This window comes from Sceloporus occidentalis, unplaced genomic scaffold (genome assembly GCF_023333645.1).
Source record: "Sceloporus occidentalis isolate IW3139 unplaced genomic scaffold, rSceOcc1.0.p SCAF_4, whole genome shotgun sequence".
NCBI classification, from domain to species: domain Eukaryota; kingdom Metazoa; phylum Chordata; class Lepidosauria; order Squamata; family Phrynosomatidae; genus Sceloporus; species Sceloporus occidentalis.
In genome coordinates this window covers 159,202,591-159,223,153 of record NW_028316984.1, presented here as the reverse complement: position 1 = coordinate 159,223,153, position 20,563 = coordinate 159,202,591, and the positions used below count along the sequence as shown (strand labels likewise).

The 20,563-nt window shown below is 38.1% G+C and overlaps 1 protein-coding gene across 3 annotated transcripts in view; it reads left to right on the top strand.

Moving 5' to 3' along the window:
* BAZ1A (bromodomain adjacent to zinc finger domain 1A) overlaps nt 1-20,563 on the top strand; it is a 64,153-nt gene that overhangs the window by 15,002 nt on the left and 28,588 nt on the right. For all 3 annotated transcript variants that reach the window (XM_089522100.1, XM_089522099.1, XM_089522101.1), the window contains exons 3-12: nt 2,508-2,786; nt 6,523-6,666; nt 7,082-7,183; nt 8,468-8,555; nt 10,169-10,303; nt 11,838-11,940; nt 13,950-14,095; nt 14,868-14,963; nt 16,022-16,160; nt 17,862-18,008. In XM_089522100.1, coding sequence (XP_089378226.1) covers nt 2,508-2,786; nt 6,523-6,666; nt 7,082-7,183; nt 8,468-8,555; nt 10,169-10,303; nt 11,838-11,940; nt 13,950-14,095; nt 14,868-14,963; nt 16,022-16,160; nt 17,862-18,008 — 1,379 coding nt within the window. The remainder of the gene's footprint in view (nt 1-2,507; nt 2,787-6,522; nt 6,667-7,081; nt 7,184-8,467; nt 8,556-10,168; nt 10,304-11,837; nt 11,941-13,949; nt 14,096-14,867; nt 14,964-16,021; nt 16,161-17,861; nt 18,009-20,563) is intronic.

Below are 20,563 nucleotides of genomic sequence, written 5' to 3'. Positions count from 1 at the left end.
GAGGCTGGAGCTGTGAAAGTGTGGAGTTTATATGGTAACTCCACTGATATGAGATAATTCCCTGATGAAATATAGATTGACAGTAACCATATCTCTAAAGCTAGTAGCAGAACAATTAAAATGGTCTGCTTCAAAGACTTATGAAAATGCATAGATTCCTAAATGTTCTTGAGTTTCCAGTTGCTACAGTACATAGTTCTGCTATTGCCTCATTTGCTTCTAAGTACCTTTTCTTGTTCTATTGAACCTAGCCAGCTCCTCCGTTTACAAGAAAACTAAGGCTATGAAATGGGCAAGGCTTTGACTAAAAGACAGATGGCACAAAAGTCATACTGGTTATAACTGAACACAGGTGAAAGCTCAGTACTATATTAGGCCTACATTATGGCAGTATTGTGGCCTTAAAAAGGTTTAAGGGACCACATGCAACTTGCAGGCAGTACTTTCCCCAACCCAAAGTTGACCCATCTCAGACTTTAAGCTCAGGATTAATACTGAAGCGGGCTTCATGCCCCAAAGACACCCCAACAGTGGCAGGGAACAAGAGAAAGGGGCCACTAGGCCCCTTTCTCCTTTGTGTCTCTGGCGCAGCCGTGTAAAGGCTGTGCCAGCGACACAAACAAAGGAAGGGGCTCCATTTTGGAGCTCCTTCCGGTGCCGCTGTGACATCATAAATGGCGGTGCCCATGTAGAATGGGCGCTGCCATTACAACGTACTAGGGTTGTGGGGCATCTGGAAAGGACGTCCCAAGGCAACCCTAGTACGCATGCAGGCCGGCACAAAGCGCAGGTCTGTGCAGCGCCTTAATTTCAAAGACATACCCGCGTTAGTCTGGAAAATCAGTATGCAAAGGGATCATGTATCACTTTTGAGACTAACTAAAAGAGAGTATTTGGTAGCATGAGCTTTTGTAGAAGAAAGCTCATGCTAAGAATTTCTTTTTCAGTTAGTCTCAAAGCTAATACAAGATCCCTTTGTATACTAAAATTTCAAAGACCCTTTCAGAACAGGGGACCTTGAGTACACCAATAGAAATGTGAAGTTAGGATTTCCGCTAAACAATTATAACTTTATACTTACATTGAAGTGTATTTGCAATTTTCTTTGTATGTTTACCCACTTTGAACAAACCATTGTAGATTTTCATTTTCTTATGTGTACTCTATGTAAGTTAAAGTTGCCTGTCGATTTCTGGCAGCCCCATGAATTTCATAGGGTTTTGTAGGCAAGGAGTACTCAAATGAGATTTTGCCAGTTCCTTCATCTGAAAGAAAGTCTACATTACCCTAGATAATTTGGTGTTATCTAATTTAAAGGGAACAGACTTGGTTATATTCAGCTTAGTGGCATTATGAAGCTAATAGTCTTACTGGTGCTATGTCATATTCCGTGATTCCTGATTCAGAGAAGTTGGAAAGCAAAGCAAACAAAAATGGTGTCTAAACCACTGAAAATAAGATTTAAAATCTCTAAAATAGCTAAAAAGTAAAATCTTTCCAGCTTTCCTGTTTTGACAATTTCAGGACATTGAACTTATTTCTATATAAACTAAAACTTGGGAGGAGAGGGAGGAGAACTGCCCAAAGCTGAAGATAAGACTAGGCAGTAAGACAATATTTTTGCATCTCTGAAAACAAACATTGAGTGACATACACATTTTAAAAAATGGTAGTTTACATCCTAAATCTTCTCTGTCCTTTTCTCTTACAATAAGTTAAAAAAAAACATGTGGGAAGCTGATGTAGAAACATTGTTCAGGACATGTGATTTCAATATTACTAATTTGAATTTGCCACCAAGAAAGCTAAATTCTTAAGTGGGACTGTAACCAGCCACTAAAAAAGAAGTTAACCCTTCATTGTTCTGTCATTATGAAGAGAGATATCTGACATATGTTCTGGGAGAAAGGCAAGATATATGTCAAATTAATCAGAAATCATGTGTAATATGGTTGCGTGATGGGCTATGTTTGTATACTGTGATTGGTAACAACAGACAACTGGGTGGGGACCATAGCTCTGTGGCAAAACATATACTTTGTAACTACAAAGGTCTAGGTTCAGGTACCAACTAGTGCCTATGGATGTGACTATGAAGAGCCACTGCCAGTCCTAGTTGATTGTTTTATAAGAAGATTCCTCCTAATGTTCTGTAACCACAGAACAAATAACTGACCTGTTATAATGCAGTTTCCTATAAACAACAATATAAAGAATTTACAAATACATTCATAATCTCTTTTTTCTTATTACGCATCAAGTATGTTTTATAACATTGTTGTAAGCATAAATTTGAGATGGGAGAGAATGCTGTATGCTATCTTGAGCTTCTTAGATGAATGGCAGATTATAAGTATATTAAAGGTTACATTTAGATGCAAGTGACATTGTGAAACACTATAGCACCAAAATCAACAGGAATTTAAACACATAGTTTTGGGTTGCTGTCTCTCCTAGTAAAACAATGGCTGACAATATAGAAGTTCATTTTTGTTTCTTTATTACAGTGACTTTTTTGAACGAACCATTCTGTGTAATAGCCTTGTGTGGAGCTGTGCTGTCACAGGTAAACCAGGACTCACCTATCAAGAAGCACTAGAATCAGAAAAGAAAGCCAGACAAAATCTCCAAAACTTTCCAGAGCCACTTATTGTTCCAGTCCTCTACTTAGTTACCCTTACTCAGCACTCACGACTTCATGAAGTTTGTGATGACATCTTTGCTTATGTCAAGGACCGTTATTTTGTTGGTGAAATTGTTGAAGTACTTCGGAATAATGGTGAAAGGTAAGATTCTTTGATATGTGATAATTTTGTTACTTGTATTTCTGATTCTTTGAAAAAGAAAACTGAGTCTAGGATAGCTTGTAAACAATTTTGGGTGGTTTTGATAGTCACTTTGCTGGGATCACTTGGCTGTTATCTTAAATTGGCAACTTGAGTCAGATTTTTTTTTATCTGAAGTCCTGTTTTCTCATCTGGATTTTTCATTGGTTTAGTAATTAAAAAGACACACATTTGTTCTTGTCATTTTAAAAACAGTGGCCGTAATGCAGGTGTTATCTTCCTGATTTTCTAACTGAGGCTAAATAATTTAGAGTATATAACAAGCTTCACCTACCTTTCCTGTGTGTGGATTCCCTTCTTTTTCATGATTCATTACTGTATAAACATTAGTCCTAACTAATCATTTGGAAATCTGGTGGGCAGTGGTGGGATGTTGGGGCTGCTCCTAGAATCATAGAATCCTAGAGTTGGAAGAGACCACAAGAGCCATTCAGTCCAACCCCCTGCATCTAAATCAAAGCATCCCCGATAGATGGCCATCCAGCCTCTATTTAAAGACCTCCAGGGAAGGAGATGCCACTACACTCCGAGGGAGTTTGTTCCACTGTTGAACAGCCCTTACTGTCAGGAAGTTCCTCCTAATGTTGAGGTGGAATCTCTTTTCCTGTAGCTTGCATCCATTGTTCCGGGTCCTGTTCTCTGGGGCAGCAGAAAACAAGCTTGTTCCCTCCTCAATATGACATCCCTTCAAATATTTAAATAGGGCTATCATATCATCTCTTAACCTTCTCTTCTCCAGGCTGAACATCCCCAGCTCCCTAAGCCATTCCTTATAGGACGTGGTTTCCAGACCCGTCACCATTTTAGTCGCCCTCCTTTGGACACGCTACAGTTTCTCAATGTCCTTTTTGAATTGTGGTGCCCAGAACTGGAGTATTCTGGCCCAAGTGTACCTGGCCGTACAATTTGTTAAGATGATACAGCCTTTAAGATTATGATAACGGGTATGCTAACACCAATTTCAACTCCAGTGTTTAAAGTTCACCATGTGAAACTAGACCTGTGAACTTTGATAGTAACTAAAAGTAGTAACCAAAACATTAAGAGCTCCATTCATTTGGATAAACTTAATTTGCTAAGGTTCTTGTATTTTCTGAGTTTAACACAGTACTGATTTTTTTTATAGTAAACACTAACTATTGAGACATGATAAGCAAGGATTCTTTAGATCATAGTGCAGTGATACCGTGTTCCTCTAGATATTGCTAAGGCCAAAGTCTTACACTTAAAAAACAACAACAACCCTCCCTTCTGGGAGAGGTTAGATTGGCAACCTCCTTGCTATTCTTTGGGCCCATACAGATAGGCCATAATAAAGCTGCTTTGGGTCACTGTGGAGGTATGCCAGAAGCTGCACCAAAGCTGCACTCCAGTCCTTAGAGACAAAAATCCATGTATAAGAAGGGCTAACTGTATCTCAAACAAATTGTTGTCATGCTTTTGCTGTCTTCCTCTGAACTCTCCATTCCTGTAAGCTTCAGATCTTAGCTACACAATTTTGTCCATTAACTAATGTTTTATTACTGTTTGCATAATTAGTCTTACTTGACTAGATCATTTGAATTAGGGTTATATAGTTATGGCTCTTCAGATGTTGTTGGGTTGTGGTTGCCACCAGTATCTAGGGTAGTCAGTGGTGATGAGTGCTGGGAGCTGCCCAACCCTGGTTTAAAGGAATACAGCTAGTGCCTAGAGTAATGGTAGTGGTGGTAAGCAGTAGAAAGATGATCTTAAACAAAACTAATGATGGTCATATTCTGTCCTAGTTACATTCAGTGAATGCAGCTAGCAGGCCTGAAACTAAATCTTTAAGAAAGTTTTGTCTGTTATACATTTGTAAAGACTTGTCTTACATTTTTTAACAACTGCAATGAATTTGTGAGTGTAATTTTAATGATTAACAATTACTGCACTATTTTTTTGTTCTAAAATATCATTAAAATTGTTCACAACAATATAGAATGTGTATGTGCATGACATTCATATGTGTGTGCAGCCTCTCCACCCATGAGCCTTAAAATGTATCAGGAAATAAATGGACCATTATTAAGACTGGATTAGAGATGCAGCATTCATGTTATCCTTGTTTATCTGGGTCATCAACTGTAATAAGGGATGATCTTTTGCTAGTGTAAATAGTTAAGTAACATAAAGTGCTTTATTTTCCCTTCATTCCAATGAAAATACTTGTAAATAGCTATTTTCTAAATAACAAAGTAGACATTTACATTAAGCTATTTACTTATAGTTGGATAAATAAGAAACTTTGTGAATTAAAAACAATAAACAAAGAACACAGTGAGAAGCTGATATATGCAGTATTATTACATATAGACTGGCAGTGCACTGAATCATAGAATCATAGAGTTGGAAGAGACCGCAAGGGCCATCCAGTCCAACCCCCTGCCATGCAGGAAATCCAAATCAAAGCATCCCTGACAGATGGCCATCCAGCCTCTGTTTGAAGACCTCCAGGGAAGGAGACTGCACTACACTCCAAGGGAGAGTGTTCCACTGTCTTATGTGGAATTTGCTCCAACTCTTGCAATGGTTTGGATCCAGAAGCAACTTTCTGCATGCACCAGTTTCGTCTTTTCACAGAAAAGTATCACTGTTGCTGGAATGTTGCTCGAGAAGCATCTACATTACTGTATATATTTGATTATAAGTTGTCCTCATGTATATGTCAAGGGCAGGTTTTAGGGCCAAAATTGGGGATTTTGATATGACCTGTGGATAAGCCGAGGGTAAAACATCGGGTCTCAGCACCTTTCATCCCCCTCTGCAGCCCAGCTGTCCACTTGGGAGGCAGCAAGGCTGGGGATGAGACTACGGGGTGAGTGCTTGCCTTCACTCTTCCTCCCCACCCTGGCTGTCTCCTGTGGGACAGCCAAGCTGGGGACACTGCTTGGGGAGGGGGAGGGCTTGCCCTCTATCCTCTTCCCCAACCCAGCTGTTTCCGGAGGAACAGCCAGGCGGGGAGTGAGGCTTGAAGGGCAAGCGCTTACCCTGCCTCCCACCCAGCAGCCTGGCTGGGAAGAATTACTGTACTGACTCGTGCATACGTTGGCCAGGTTTTTAAAATCAGTTTTTTGAAGAATAACTGTTTGTGATTTCTAAACTCTTTATATTAGTGCAGAACTCTTTTGCAGAACAGCATTACTATTTTCCTTCCTGTCTGAGTTCTGGGAACTCATCCATTAAATACTGTAGAACTACACATATGTATAATACAAAAATAGGATAGTTAATTTGTTGTTGTTTGTTATTGTTTCTCACACTGACATGAGTGCTGTAAGAATTTTATAAAGAGATTTTAAATTTTAAATGTGAACATGTAATCTTTTTAACTTTTTGTTTAATTGTTTAAACTTTGTGTTTTTAGTTCTTTGTTTTAACTTGGACTGTTTTAAAATTTTGTTAGCCACCTTGAGTCCCTGTACTGGGAGGAAGGCAAGAAATAAATAATAATTAAAGCTGACTGTAAGTTAATGGAATATCTAGAAATGAGTGAGCATACCATGCGTGTTTGAAATACCCTTCCCATTCTTTCATTTGTTGTTGTTTGGTTAGGATAAAATGATAATAGATTACTAGCTATTATGTATAGTTCTGTTTAATTAAACCTTTCTGCTATATAAAAATATTGAATGTTGTTACATTTTCTTTATTGCAGATTGCAATGTAAGATTTTGGAAGTTAAAGCACCATTACATCACAATGGAATGACTAATGGCCATGTCAACAATGCAGATGGAGTCACCATAGTCATTAGTGATAGTGATGATTCAGACTCAGATGCCAATTCTGCACAAAATGGGTAAAATCTAGTTTTATATTTTGAAAATATAGACACAGTTCTGAAAGGCAAGAATACTCAGTTACAATGGCTGCACAATGCTTATTTAAAAACTTCTTCATAACAATCTCTATACTCATTTTCCTATGGGAGGAAAAAAGAATTGCAACATTCCAAAATCTGATAGATAACTGAGATTATGTGCTTTTATTTGTATATCCTGGAACTTGTCAGCACATATCTCTGGGTGTGCTGCATTTGTGTGGAAATATATATAACTAAATATTTTTCTGCTTGTATTTAAGGCAGCAATTGGGTTTAAACAAGAGAGATTATGACCAACTTGTTTCTTCAAATATTTAGTTCAGATACACAAATCAGATGGACTTTTGTTTACTTTTTTGAAAGAAAACAATTATTGATGTTTATTTTTCAGGAAGGAAAAAGCCATAATTGATCCCTCTTTGTTCAGGTACAAAGTGAAGCCTATTAAAAAACAACTTTATGAATCTGTTACAGTGAAAGCATTCCAGATATGGTAAGTATCATTAGTTGCGGTCCTATTGCCACTGTACACAGATGTGCTTAGATCATATGCTTATGTTTTCTGTTGGTGGAAACAAGGGAGATACAGTAACTTGTATGGGTTTTCTCTTCTTTTATGCCCTTTAAAAGTTTTCTCTGGAAAACTAGAGGACCCTCTGATATAATGGACAAGGGGGTGCAGGGACCTGGGGGACCTGGCAGCATTTCAGTTGTGTCTTCTTCTCATTTAGAATCCTTCACTGCTAGGCTGTCTACTTTTCTAGTGGTGCACTGGTGAGAGGATCTTGATGGTCCAAAACACACTGCAGAAATAATCCAGTTCGAGACTGCTTTAATTGACCTGGTTCAATACTAGAGAATTCTGGGAACTGTAGTTTTGTGAGACATTTAGCCTTCTCTGCCAGAGGAGCTCTGCTGCCACAATAAACTACCACTCCCAGGATTCCCTAGCACTGAGCCAGGGCTGTTAAAATGATCGAACTGGATTATTTCTGCAGTATGTTTTGGACCATTGTTAAACATCTTTATATAGGCCCCATACAAACAGGCCAAAATAAAGCTGCTTCGGGTCACTGTGGAGGTATGCTGTTTAAATGATGCATGCGTCCTAAGAGTCCGGAAGCTGCACCAAAGCTGTGCTCCGGTTCTAAGGACTGGATCGTGGCTTTGGCGTGGCTTCCAGACTCTTAGGATGCGTGCATCATTTTAACAGCATACCTCCAAAGTGACCCGAAGCAGCCTTATTTTAGCCTGTCTGTATGGGGCCATAGATACTCAGTAGACCTGAAGGAGTGATCCACAACCATACGGTTAATCTCTCGCACAGCTGAAACTGGAATCAAAAGTTCTAATTCATTGAAAACAACACTTATGGTAAAAAAAATAAATCAATCATTTTTAGTGGAACTGAAGGTCAAAACTAGGAAAGCAATTGTATTTTAAGGGCATTTTCTAACACTTTAGACTATTCCAGGGTGATTGGGTTTTTGAGGCTCCAAAAGTAGAATACTTTCCTCACCCCTACTTTAAATTAACCTATTTGATCTGCTCTATTTCACTATTATAAAAACAGCCTAGGATAATGTTTGATAAATCTCACTGGCGAATTGATATTTGTATGCTTTATTAGAATTTCCTGGCATGGTAGTGGCCAAAGATTACTACATTTAATTTTGGGGGGGCATCTAGACTGTAATTGTAGTGCACCAATTTAATTGGTAATGGTAAGCTCCTTGATAATGATGTGTATTCCTTTTCTTTTGGGCCTTTATGATAGCCGGAGGAAACATCTTTTTTCTCGTGACAGACTTAAGCTTTTTTTGAAGCAACACTGTGAATCCCATGATGGCATTGTTAAAATTAAGGTAATCAAAGTAATTAAAAAGTTGAATCTTCAAGATGAAGAGTGAAGATGCGGTTGACTTAATTTTAAAATTGTGTATGAAATTAGCTATATAAAGTGTTTTAACTTACCTTGCTTATCTACTAAATAGTGTAATACTGGAAGATCTAAGCTTTTGCATGTGATTATTTTCTGCTACAATAGGTATTTATGTTTTTGCCCTTACGAAATTTGCATTCAAAATCTGTACTTTTAAGTTAGTAAGGAAAATATCCTGTCTTGAGGATGCTCTTCCTTTTCAGTACAATGAAGACAGGTCTCTGGGCCCTGAATTAATCTATTTTGATAAAACAGAACAACATGCCCAAGACGTTGATCATTTTATGGATTGTTAAATTTGTACAATATCACATTTTACCTTGAGGCTCATTTGAATTGTTTATATTGCCATTAATTATTCTTCTGATGATGTGTTTTAGTGCTGTCTTGTCCCACAGCTATGACAGTTTCAAATGCAAAATATTAAATATAATACTCATTAATATATAAAGAAAGATGAAAAATTAACTGCTGTACAAGCATGTTTGAGATTCTTTAAAAAGAATAAGACCCAGTTCATTTGTAATACCAAATCATGGATTTGACTCTCATTAGGCTTGCATGCTGGAATTCTTGGCTAAGTTGTATCAGGCGAACCATAGGTTGATGTTAATAAAGCAGTAAATGAATGTCAAATCAAGGTTTGCTTGACATTTGAAGTCATTAAAGGAATTAAAGCAGCATTATTATTATTATTATTATTATTATTATTATTAAGCTTTATTTATATAGCGCTGTAAATTTACACAGCACTGTACATACAATCTTTTAATTAGACGGTTCCCTGCCCTCAGGCTTACAATCTAAGAAGACATGACATTAAAGGGGAAGGGAGTGGAGGATGGAGCCAGATGCCTTCTGGGAAGGGCTCAGTTCCTTTGGGGAGGCCTGATGGGATTGGCCTACCCCCTCTCTCTCTCAGAAGCCAGGATGGAGCCAGATGCCTTCTGGGTAGGGCTCAGTTCCTTTGGGGAGGCCTGATGGGATTGGCCCACCCGCTCTCTCCCTCAGAAGCCAGGATGGAGCCAGATGCCTTCTGGGAAGGGCTCAGTTCCTTTAGCGAACATGCAAGGAAAAAGGAGGGAGCACACATGACTGAAGCGTAACTGTCATAACTGAAGCATCTCCCATTAAAAAATCACTTTTAGAAAATACAGTGGTCTTGTGATACTTTGTTTTTGGGAGGATGTGGAGAGTGTCTGGAACCTGTTCGGCAGTTACTTTTGTTTTAGTGTAAATTGGAATCAGATTTGAGACATTGGTGTAATTTTTCATTGAAGTGTTTCGAAGATAATGCTCCAACCACAAATGGTTTTGTGAATCATTTATTTTAGTGGTACATACATGACAGTGGCTCCATTCAGTACTTCAGAGGCAGACTCAAACTAGTGCATTGTGGTATTGTCATCTAAGAAGTAATGGAAATTGACTGGCTGCTTTTCTTTATTCCTTTAATACTATGACTTATTAGCAGTGTATACTGTACGTGGAAGACCTGGCAACCTTTATAATATATTTTCAACTTTCTCATCCAAGGCATTATCAATTGCAAAATACAAGATAAGAGAAAAGAATTTTTCCTACTTCTTCCCTGATGTTCCTCCCACTTTTGTCTCCAGTACTTCAAACAAGCGGCGAAGGAGGCCTTCAAAGATAGTATCAGATGATCTTGTACGTAAAGCAGTTCTTATTAGCTTTCCAATAGTTACAGTTTGGGTTATAGTCTATAAAATCAGTGTAATGTATATACTGTATTATTTCAAAAGTGCAGTGTCATGCTATCTTTGTTCCCCTTCATTGTAACACTGAAGTTGGTCATTATTGTTCCCATTTGACAGTTAGAAATATGGACTGGCATCCTCTTGGTTAATTATGAGGATATAAATTGGACTTAAGTCATCACAACTAACTTTTTTGGTCTTTGGGGAGGCTAGAATTCTGTTCTGACCATACAGCACCAAACCCACTTTGCAATCATCACACCCCCACCATGGCAATTTACTTGTTATTGAAGAGCAAGAGGATTAGTGAAGGATGTCATATGCATGGGCTTCCTGGAGATCCCTGCAGATGCCTGTTGCAGCATGTCCAACAGGGAAACAATAACAACAATAATAATAACAATAATAATTGCGAAGCTTTGTTTTCATTGGGAGCATAAGCCCATCTAACACAGGCTGAATCCCTATTCTCAGATCTGTCTTTCAACTGACCAGGAGCGTATCTGTCTTGTCTGGATTAGGGTTTAGTTTTTTTGCCCTCATCCAGTCCATCACAGGTACCAGGCACTGGTTTAACACAGGAACAGTTTCCTTGAAATTAGTTGGAAAGGAATAATAGAGCTGGGTACCATCAGCATACTGGTGACACCTTACTCCTAAAATGTGGGACAACCAGCAGTTTCATGTAGAAATTAAATAGCATAGCAGACAACACTGAGGGACCCCACAGGCCAATGGTAAAGGAGTCAAGCAGGAAACCCCCACCACCACCCTCTGAGAGCACCTCTCAAGGAAGGAATGGAACCACTGTGGAACAGTACCTCCAATCCCCATCCCAGAGAGGCAACTCAGAAGGATACCATGGTCGATGGTATCAAAAGCTGTTGAGAAGTTCAGCAGAACCAACAGGGACACACCTTCCTGTCTAGTTCCCTGCATAGATGACCACCAAGGTGACCAGAGCTGTTTCTGTCCCACAGCCAGGCTTGAAACCAGACTGACATGGAGCTAGATGACATGTCTCATCCAGGAACCACTGGAGTTGAGAAGCCTCCACACACCCCAGCACCTTGCCATGTTGAAGGGGGGTTTGTTGAATGTAGGAACTGTTTTAGGGGATATGGCATTGGGCGACATACATTATTTGAGAGACATACTTCTCAATGTAGGATCCTGGTCATAATTTACAGATGGTCATGCTTACCATGATCTTAACAGTCCAGGGATAATGCAGCTTACAATCAAGTTTTAAAGTAGGCAGTACAGATGCTGAACCAAACTGGTGCATGTGTTTGGAATAGCAAAGGAAGAAAATGAAAATTTGCTATCTTCACAAAAAAGAGCATCTTCATAGTCACATGCCTGCTAATTTAGTAATTTGCTTCACTTGAATTAAAACTACAATGTGTCTTTACATATCAGGTTGTTGAAAGATTCAGGTTTTCAGTTATTTCTCTTTCATAAGCTTGTGGCTATGTCCCCAGGAGGATGGAGTTACAGAAGAACAGCTTACTCCAAGAAATGTAAGCAGTGCAGCAAAGGAAAGGGCAAGATTCCAAAAGGAAAAAGAAGAAATGAAGGCCATGGGTAAGTTCAAGTTTGGGTGATTAATAAAAGGTCCCTAGATGTACATGTATGTATGTGTCCTAGGCCGGCTTCTGTTGAGTCTATAATCTAATGTCACAAAGAGTTTTTAAGAAAACTGAAGTCTTGTGGTACCTGAAACATTACTGAGACTTCCTTTTTGTTGCCAGAAACCCTTTCAGAAACAGTTTTTAGTGTCACAAAAAAGCAAAGATCATTGTATGTATGTATGTATGTTGTCCTTCAAAGAGATAAGCTGTATTTGCCCATTTATTAACTCATTGTAGAAGGTACTATTAGTCTCAGGTACCATCATAAACATTTTGATTTTGTTTATTTAAAATATTTCCAAATTGTTCCTCCACTCAATTGCATGCTTGTAGCAATTTTAGGTTCTATATTTTATTTTACTTTTATTGAAATATATCAGTTCCAAAGGAATAAAATATCTATTAAATATCCCTTGCCTAAAATGGTACAAAATCTAATACTTTTTTTCATGAGCGACTGAGATAGTGACTGCTTTCTAATGTTTCAATGTGCACAACCTTTATTTCATCCATAAAATTATTAAAATATTGTATAAAATTATCTATGTGTATTAGGTGTATACGAAACATAAATGAATTTCAAATTTAGACTTGGGTACCATCTTCAAGATATCACATTATGTACGTATGTAGCAGTTTGAGTGTTGGGAGTACAACTTTGGAGACCAGCAATCAATTTCCAGTTCAGCCATGAAACCTGGGCAAGTTGCATGTTCTCAGCCTCAAAAGAAGGCAATGGCAAACCTTCTTAACAACTCTTGCTAAGAAAACACCTATGCCTTAGGGTTGCCACAAGTCAAAAACAACTTGAAGACACATGACAACCAACAAATATGCAAATATTCCAAAATCTGAAAAAATCCAAAAACTGAAACACTTCTGGTCCTGTGTATAGGATGAGAGGGATACTCAACCTGTATAGTATTTCCAAGTAAAAACCATAACAAAAATGTTGAAATATATAACAAGAAAACAGGAGAACCTTGTGAAATCAAATAGTCTTAATCAGTAAATGCTCCAGAATTTTCATTAGGTTTCCAAAGACTAACAAAAAGAGAGTACCGGTATGTGTAGATTTGCTTTCAACAACAGAGTAAATAGAAAATCAGACTTGTGTCAATACTCATTTTGTATCACAGTTATTATTCACTAAAGCCAAAGCATTGTAATTCATTCACTAGGTTTTAATCAGAATAGTAAATGAAGGTTCAGAGTGTAGAAACTATTATTAATCTCTCTGTTAATGTTGGTTGTTTGGTTTAGCCCATGTAAGTTGGCTTTAGTTCTTTTTGTGCCATCATATTGCTTACCATGATTGGTGTTACATTTATTCTTTGTGCTAGATTTCAGGATTGAATTTGATTGTATTATTATTTGTAAAAAAAAAAAATTAAAGCTTAATTGTGGCATGTTGCCTACAGAACACATGTTATGAGGGAACAAATCTATACAATAAATAATAGCTGCTCACCCCAGCTCTTCCCTTATTGCATTCTGGTGCTTATCTTCCACATATTCTCAGAATACAAGAATGGAGCCAGCACAGACAACTACAAAAAGAGTTGTGATTCTGTAATGCAGTGCTTTAATGGTGACGTTGTATTTTACACTGCCTTCAGAACACAAACTAGTTTAATTCAGCATTCCATTCTGCAGGCTTTAGATGGGGTGCATTTAAACATAAACCACTATTAAAAAATAAAAGTTACTCAGAACTATCTGAGATGTGAATCCTTTGATGGATAAAAAGGAACTGAAGAGGGAGTAGCTTTTGGCAGCGAGTATAGCCACATGCCTGGGGTGGGTGGGGTTCCTGCCAAAAGCTACTTGGCTCTGGAACTTTTCATGTGTGACTGTGTGAAGACCCATTTGTATGTGGCAGAGAGACCACAAACCTGCTGGGGGGCATATTTGAATTGGGTAATAATCTATTCATCCACTTGTTTTTCACTTCTCAAAAAGAAAAATTAAAAAAAGAGAAGGCAAGTGCTGTAGAATCCAAGAAAAAGGATAAAGAAAAAAGAAAGAAGGAACTAAAGAAGATTGTGGAAGAAGAGAGACTGAAAAAGAAAGAAGAGAGGGAGCGGCTCAGAATAGAAAAAGAAAAGGTTGGTACTCTTTGAAATAGGTTTGAAATGGTAGTAACAAATCCTCTCACTGTACAGGATAATTTTTTTTGTCTCGGTAACAAAATCTAGTTTTCAAGCAAACCTTATAAGTATTGCTTATAATCCTATTGTAGTATGAACAATGTTACCATATATGTTATGTTACTCATTTCCAGGCATATACATGTTGTTCTCTCATACTTATTGAAATAGCTTATTAATCTGTTAATATTCCTAACATGCATGTAGCCACTGACATGTCCTCTAATCATATGAAGGAGTTCTTTTGTGCTGTTTGAAAGAGGATATCCTGAAAGAATAATTCAGATATCATTAAGAATTCTGAAACATTATGAATTCATCTGTTCATTTAAGCTCATTAAATGAAAGCTAGTATTTATTGGGGTGAATGTATAAAAACAACAATAGTCCTGGATAGGTATAGCAAAGACAGTGGCTAAGAGAAATACGGCATCTACTGTACAATTTCCTAATGACTGTGTATCTATACAAAAAGGGAGGAGGAGAAGGGGAAGAAAGAAAATGGTATAGGGTTGTATCCAGGGTGTATCCTACTGCCAGCTGAATGGATAGTGCTGGTAGACTGAACCACTTGGGGAGAGTGGTGTTAGAAATGAAAGAATTCTAAGGCAACATCTACAAGAGTAAACAACATGTTGGAGACACAAAAGATACAGATTGAAGTAATATAATAAGGTGGCATTACTGTTCTGTTTAATTACTTTAGTAATAATTTTCTGTGTAATTGCAGGAGAGAGAAAAATTGCGAGAAGAAAAAAGAAAATATCTAGAACATCTAAAGCAATGGAGTAAGCGTAGAGAAGACATGGAATGTGATGATCTTAAGGTAATGTAATGTCAGAAATGGTTAGAGCTGCAATTTAGATCCATGTTTTTGCTGACTGGATGTCAGTATGTCTCTTTAAAATCAGTTTTAATGAAAGATCACTCCTTAGTGAAGCAACCAGTCATTAGTTAGATCCCAAACTAACTGTAGATCACATCAAAGGCTAACCTACCTTGTAGTTTGTTAACCTGCAGCTCACTGGTATGTGCACACTGTTAGTTTGCTGTTTAAAGGAAAGATATTCAGTCTTTTCTCAATAGTATGATTGTAGAAACAAGTTGATAAAGGATACAAGACTTCATTTGCTTTTATAGCATTGTTGTACTGAAGTGAATAAATTTTTAAAAAAAATCATAACATTGTGGGAGGAGATCCAACAGGATGCCTCTACTAACAGCACTGTTTTTGACAGCGGAACTGGGAGGAGGTAATCCCTTCTCCCCACTTCATGTGCTTGTGCAATCCAGAGCCTTTCTAAAGGATAGGACACTTGGGACCAGATTTTGGGGTGATTCCATGGGAAATGTGGTGGGAGGGGAGAAAAAGCAAGTTCTGTTGTATAGGACTATAGTACCAGTATGACATTTACTTTTGCTTACGTTGAGTCATTGTATACTACCTGGCTGCCTTACTTGGAAAGCTGTTTTAGAAAGAAAAACAGGCATTTCCTTAATTTGTTGAGTTTTTGTTTTTGCCATATTCTTTACAAAGTTGAGCACAGGATCCCTCTTTATTTGTGCATATGAATTGATAAATACATACATGCTTCATATGTTTTGTTTCAAGGAGCCACACTTATCAGTTCCCTAACAACTGTTTAGAATTCTTGGTTTAAGAGCTATAGTTAAAGCTTATTTGGTTTTGCACGATTCTTTTTTTAATAACCCTATATTTAATTCAAGATTTGATGTCAAAATGCTGTTTGGCTACGAACAGTTTCTCAATGTCTCAAGCATAGCAAATATAGATAATATCTATGTAACCTTACTGTTGGTTGTTAACTTCATATGTTTAGCTGTAACATAAAATTAATAGTTGTTGTTTACTTTGCACTGCAGGAACTTCCAGTTCCAATTCCAGTGAAAACCAGACTACCTCCTGAGATCTTTGGTGATGCTGTCATGGTCTTGGAGTTTCTTCATGCCTTTGGGGAACTCTTTGATCTTCAGGATGAGTTTCCTGATGGAGTGACTTTAGGCAAGCCTTTTTTTTTTCCCATTTCATTTTACCTTAAAGTATATGACTTATAATATCTCTCTTAAATGTAGTCATTCATATTCATTGCCTAAAATATCAGGATTTCACATAAATTTAAAGCTATTTCTCATATATATAATCTGACTGCCTCTTTGAAAAGTGTATTACCATGAATGTATTGTATTGTGAACCCAGCTGTATGTAAAGACAGGATTCATCCATTTCTGTCTTTATGGTTGCTTCAAAAATGTCACTGTGCTAAGCCTGTGAGCTTCCTTTTGTACAATCTCATTGAACTCTCTCTGTTGAATCCTGTACATTCAGCCAGTTCATGTGTGTGATATGTGTTATGATACCTTCTAACAGCGTATTTGAATATGTTTTGTACAGTTTACTAGATTGTCTAGACAAGTTAAGGTGTTGCTTATCTCTTCTCAAGTGATGGCATCCCAATCCCACCAAATGTTCTTGTTGCTACAGGCATATTCATAGTATGTCATAGCTGAAAGCCCCAGGGTTCATTCTGTTCCTACTAAGCTGAAATGTGAATCTGCAGAAAACACAGGAGGTAATCCTGTATGTAGGTTTGTTTTCAAAAGAAAGAAAGAAAGCAGTTTCTCCTCACTTCCAGAGGAGTGACTCAAAGTGAATTGTGAGTTGGTGGGAGACCAGTTGTGGTTGAATTTGGCTTAAGAGCCTGCAGCTAGTATTACAGTCAGCCTTCCACTTTTGTGGTGGTTAGGGGTATAGGGCCCTTGTGAAAGTGAGAAAAAAAACTTGAATAAGCGGGAGAAGGTGGGGGTGTGCTTCTCTCCCTTCCTCTGTGTTACAGCCAGCTTCCCTCAGCTGGCTATATCACAGGGAAAGGGAGAAGAGCAGGCACCCCACACACACATACCTTCCTCTGTGCTATTGCCTGCTTCTAGTAGGCGCGCACACACACCGTCTTCCCCTGTGCTATAGCCAGCTGAGGGAAGCCAGCTATACCACAGGGGAAGGCAGGAGGGAGTGTGTGTGCACCCTTCCCGGGTGCTCCCTCCCTTCTAGGCTTTTTCTCCCCAAGTGGAAAAGCCCAGGAGGGAGAAGGAGAAAGAGGAGTTCATGTGCATGTGGTGACAAGCTGGTGAATAATCAAAACTGTGAGTGTCAAAGCCACAACAGTTGAAGGCCGATTGTATTTTTAATGTATGATATTATTTTTAATGTGTCTTATGCAGCCTGCTTTCTATAGTATATATGCTGCTTGTCAGTTGACAACCTAATCTGGACATTTAAAAGTGCTCAGATGTATATATGGACGTTGGATGTTTCATATGTCCATCTGTTTCAATATTAGAGGGTGCCTACATATGCTGTCCTATGGGGTTATGTATGATGAAAATTGTACATAGATTTAGCCCTTCTTTTGAAACAAAGCAGTCAAATTTGACAATGGGAGGAGATGATCTTTCCTCGTGTTTTGAGTTCTGCTAGGAATAAATTGCTGAACCGGGGCAAGTATTTCTCCTGTACACATGACATAACAAATAGTGTGGTAGTCAAATGGCAGGGGAACTACTTTCAGTATCTTTCCCTCTCAGATTTGTAGTTTGATTAAGAGGACTCTTTTTACTCATTCTTTACAGTTTGACTAAGAGCAGTTTGCAGTAAGAGGTTTGACTAGCAGTTTGACTAAAATGACTCTTTACTTCTTCTTTACAGAAGTTTTAGAGGAAGCTCTGGTAGGAAATGACAGTGAAGGCCCGCTGTGTGAATTGTTATTTTTCTTTCTGACGGCCATTTTCCAAGCCATGGCTGAAGAAGAAGAAGAAGTGGCCAAAGACCAAATTGCTGATGCTGGAACCAAAGGTCAGATTTCAACAGTGCTTTGTAAAGCAGAACTTTGCATCCTAACCTGCATGCATGGCAATTCTTTCTTCAATTAACATTGCTTGCCTTCAGTGTGCATGGTAGTAAAGAAAAGAGAAGGTTTTAGGTGCAAGCTGCAGTGGCGATCTGGTTTGGTTTTATGTTACTTTTCCAAAAGAGCATACATTCCCTTTCTTATACAGGTCAAGAATTTCACATTGGCAGGTATTTAGGAAGTGTCGAAATGCTTTTTGAAAAACTAATTCAGCAGTAGAGACTACTTTTACTGAAGGTCAGAAAGTATGCTTTGGCCTACAACTCTCATCTTTCCCATTGACAATTGTGTCAATTAGTGTCCACTGAAGTACAAGTATTTATCTTTTGAAGCAAAACCCATCACTGTCTTCTAACACTTTAAAGAGTAACAATCTTGGGTTAGGTTTTCATGGGTTTGAGTCCATTTTATCTGATGAAAGCTTATGTCATAACATATTTAAAGTTTTACTATTAACATGAGCTTAAATCAATTCTTGTAACAGCTCTGAAGTATTACCGTTCTTTTAATTAAATGGCAAGTAGCAGTGTTTATCTGTACACTGGAATGCTTAGCCCAATCATCTATGCTAATACCATATCTTGTCTAACTTAGGGGAGAAGCAGATGGGCAAGAAGGAGTGTTCAGAAGCTGCTTCCAGCCCGATTGCCCTGGAGCCATGGCGAACACATGCTGTGGCCCCAAGGGTGCCTCCTGCCATGGTCCCAAAAGGAGCAGAAAAGATCTACTCCTTCTGGGGGTAGTTTTGCGTGCTTTAGGCGGCCCCGAGGCAGCTTCTGGGCACTCCCAGGGGTGTGCATTGTGTAAATGCCATGCCCTCAGAATGGCCAGAACCCACTCCCATCTGCCCATCTGTTTTGGCTCCTAATTGGTCAAGGGTGCACTTCTGGAACTTGAATAATACATTTTGAAATGCTCTATTTTTAGCAGCATTAAGCTTGATATTTTTACTAGTGTCATATGAGCATTGCACAAACCTATTGTTGTTAGTTGTTAACTGCCATTGAGTTGGATTTGACCTTAAGAACAAGAGGCCTCCAAGGCAAGACTCTATTCAGATCAAGCCACCTGTAATGTTGTCTTCCTCTTTTCCTACTGCTTCCCACTTTCATGAGCATTATCATATTTTCTAAGGAGCCATGTCATCTCATGATATGTATGATATCCTCAGTTTAGTCATTGTGGCTTCTAGGGAGAATTCACTTGTAATTCACATATATTTGCTTAGAGGTAGGGAATATTTGGCCCTCAAACACTTTGGACTACAACTTCTGTAATTTCATCATTAGCTATACTGGATGGGGTTGATGGGAGTCGTAAGCTAAAACATTTGGAACAATTCATCACTTCTCTTGTACTAGTACATTTGTACTTGTAGAAATAATGTAATAGTTTGTACATTATGTTTTTTAAATTTAAAGTTGGTCATAATGATTACATAATCTAACATTTCGGGAAAAGATTATAAGCAACATGGCAGCAATTTTAATAACAGTATGACATACACCTGAGATAGTAGGGGATGGAATGAGCTTGTTTTCTGATGCTCTAGAGCAGTGGTCCCCAAACTGTGTTCTTTAAGAGATTTTGGACATCAGCTCCCATGTTGGCCAATAGTCTGGGATTCTGGGACCTGAAGTCCAAAATCCCTTAAAGCGCACAATTTGGGGACCACTGCTCTAAAGATTAAAACATAAACTAATAGATTCAAATCAGAAGAAAAAAGATTTTTCAAAATATTAGGAGGAACTTATTTAATGTATCAGCTATTCAGTAGTAGAATAGACTTCCTCAGAGGTTGTTGGACTCTTCTTTGAATGTTTTTAAACAATGATTGGATGGTACTGGAAGAACATCTCTAAGGATTGCTTTAGTTGTGTATTCATACAGAGCAGATTCGACTAAGAGGCCTTGCGGTCCTTTCCAACTTTCAGAATAAGAAAGTGGGACATAGTGTAACACCAAGTACTTCACTAAAAACTTAAACATTCTTCTAGTCCCAAATACTAGAGTTTTTAGTGAAGCATTTGCCATTACACTGTGCCCTACTTTTATTGGGGGGTGGGGTGGGGGGTTAACTAAGCTGTACATAAACTGTTTTTAAATGCATTATCTCTGATCTCCTAGGATATGTAGATCTTAGAAGTGAAACATGTTTATTGCTGATCACAATATTTGGCGACTTTTAATGTTCTCAAGTTGTTCTATAACTCAGTTGTTTTTCAATTATTGTTTATTTGTACAAAAATTTCTCAGTTAAATGTTAGAGTTAGGGTTGGTTTTTCAGAATTTGAAGTTTGTTTGTTTGTTTGTTTGCATGTCACTGGGTGAACATAAATGTATCTTTTATGTGAAGTTAGTGTAGTGACAGTTGTGGGCACAGCATTTTTAGTCCTAACGGCAGAATCCTACAGAAGAATGTAAAATTGAGGTATGCTGTGTGAGATTGTGTGTATCAGCCTTAATATTGTGATAGATCTTTTGTCTCACTAGAGAAATG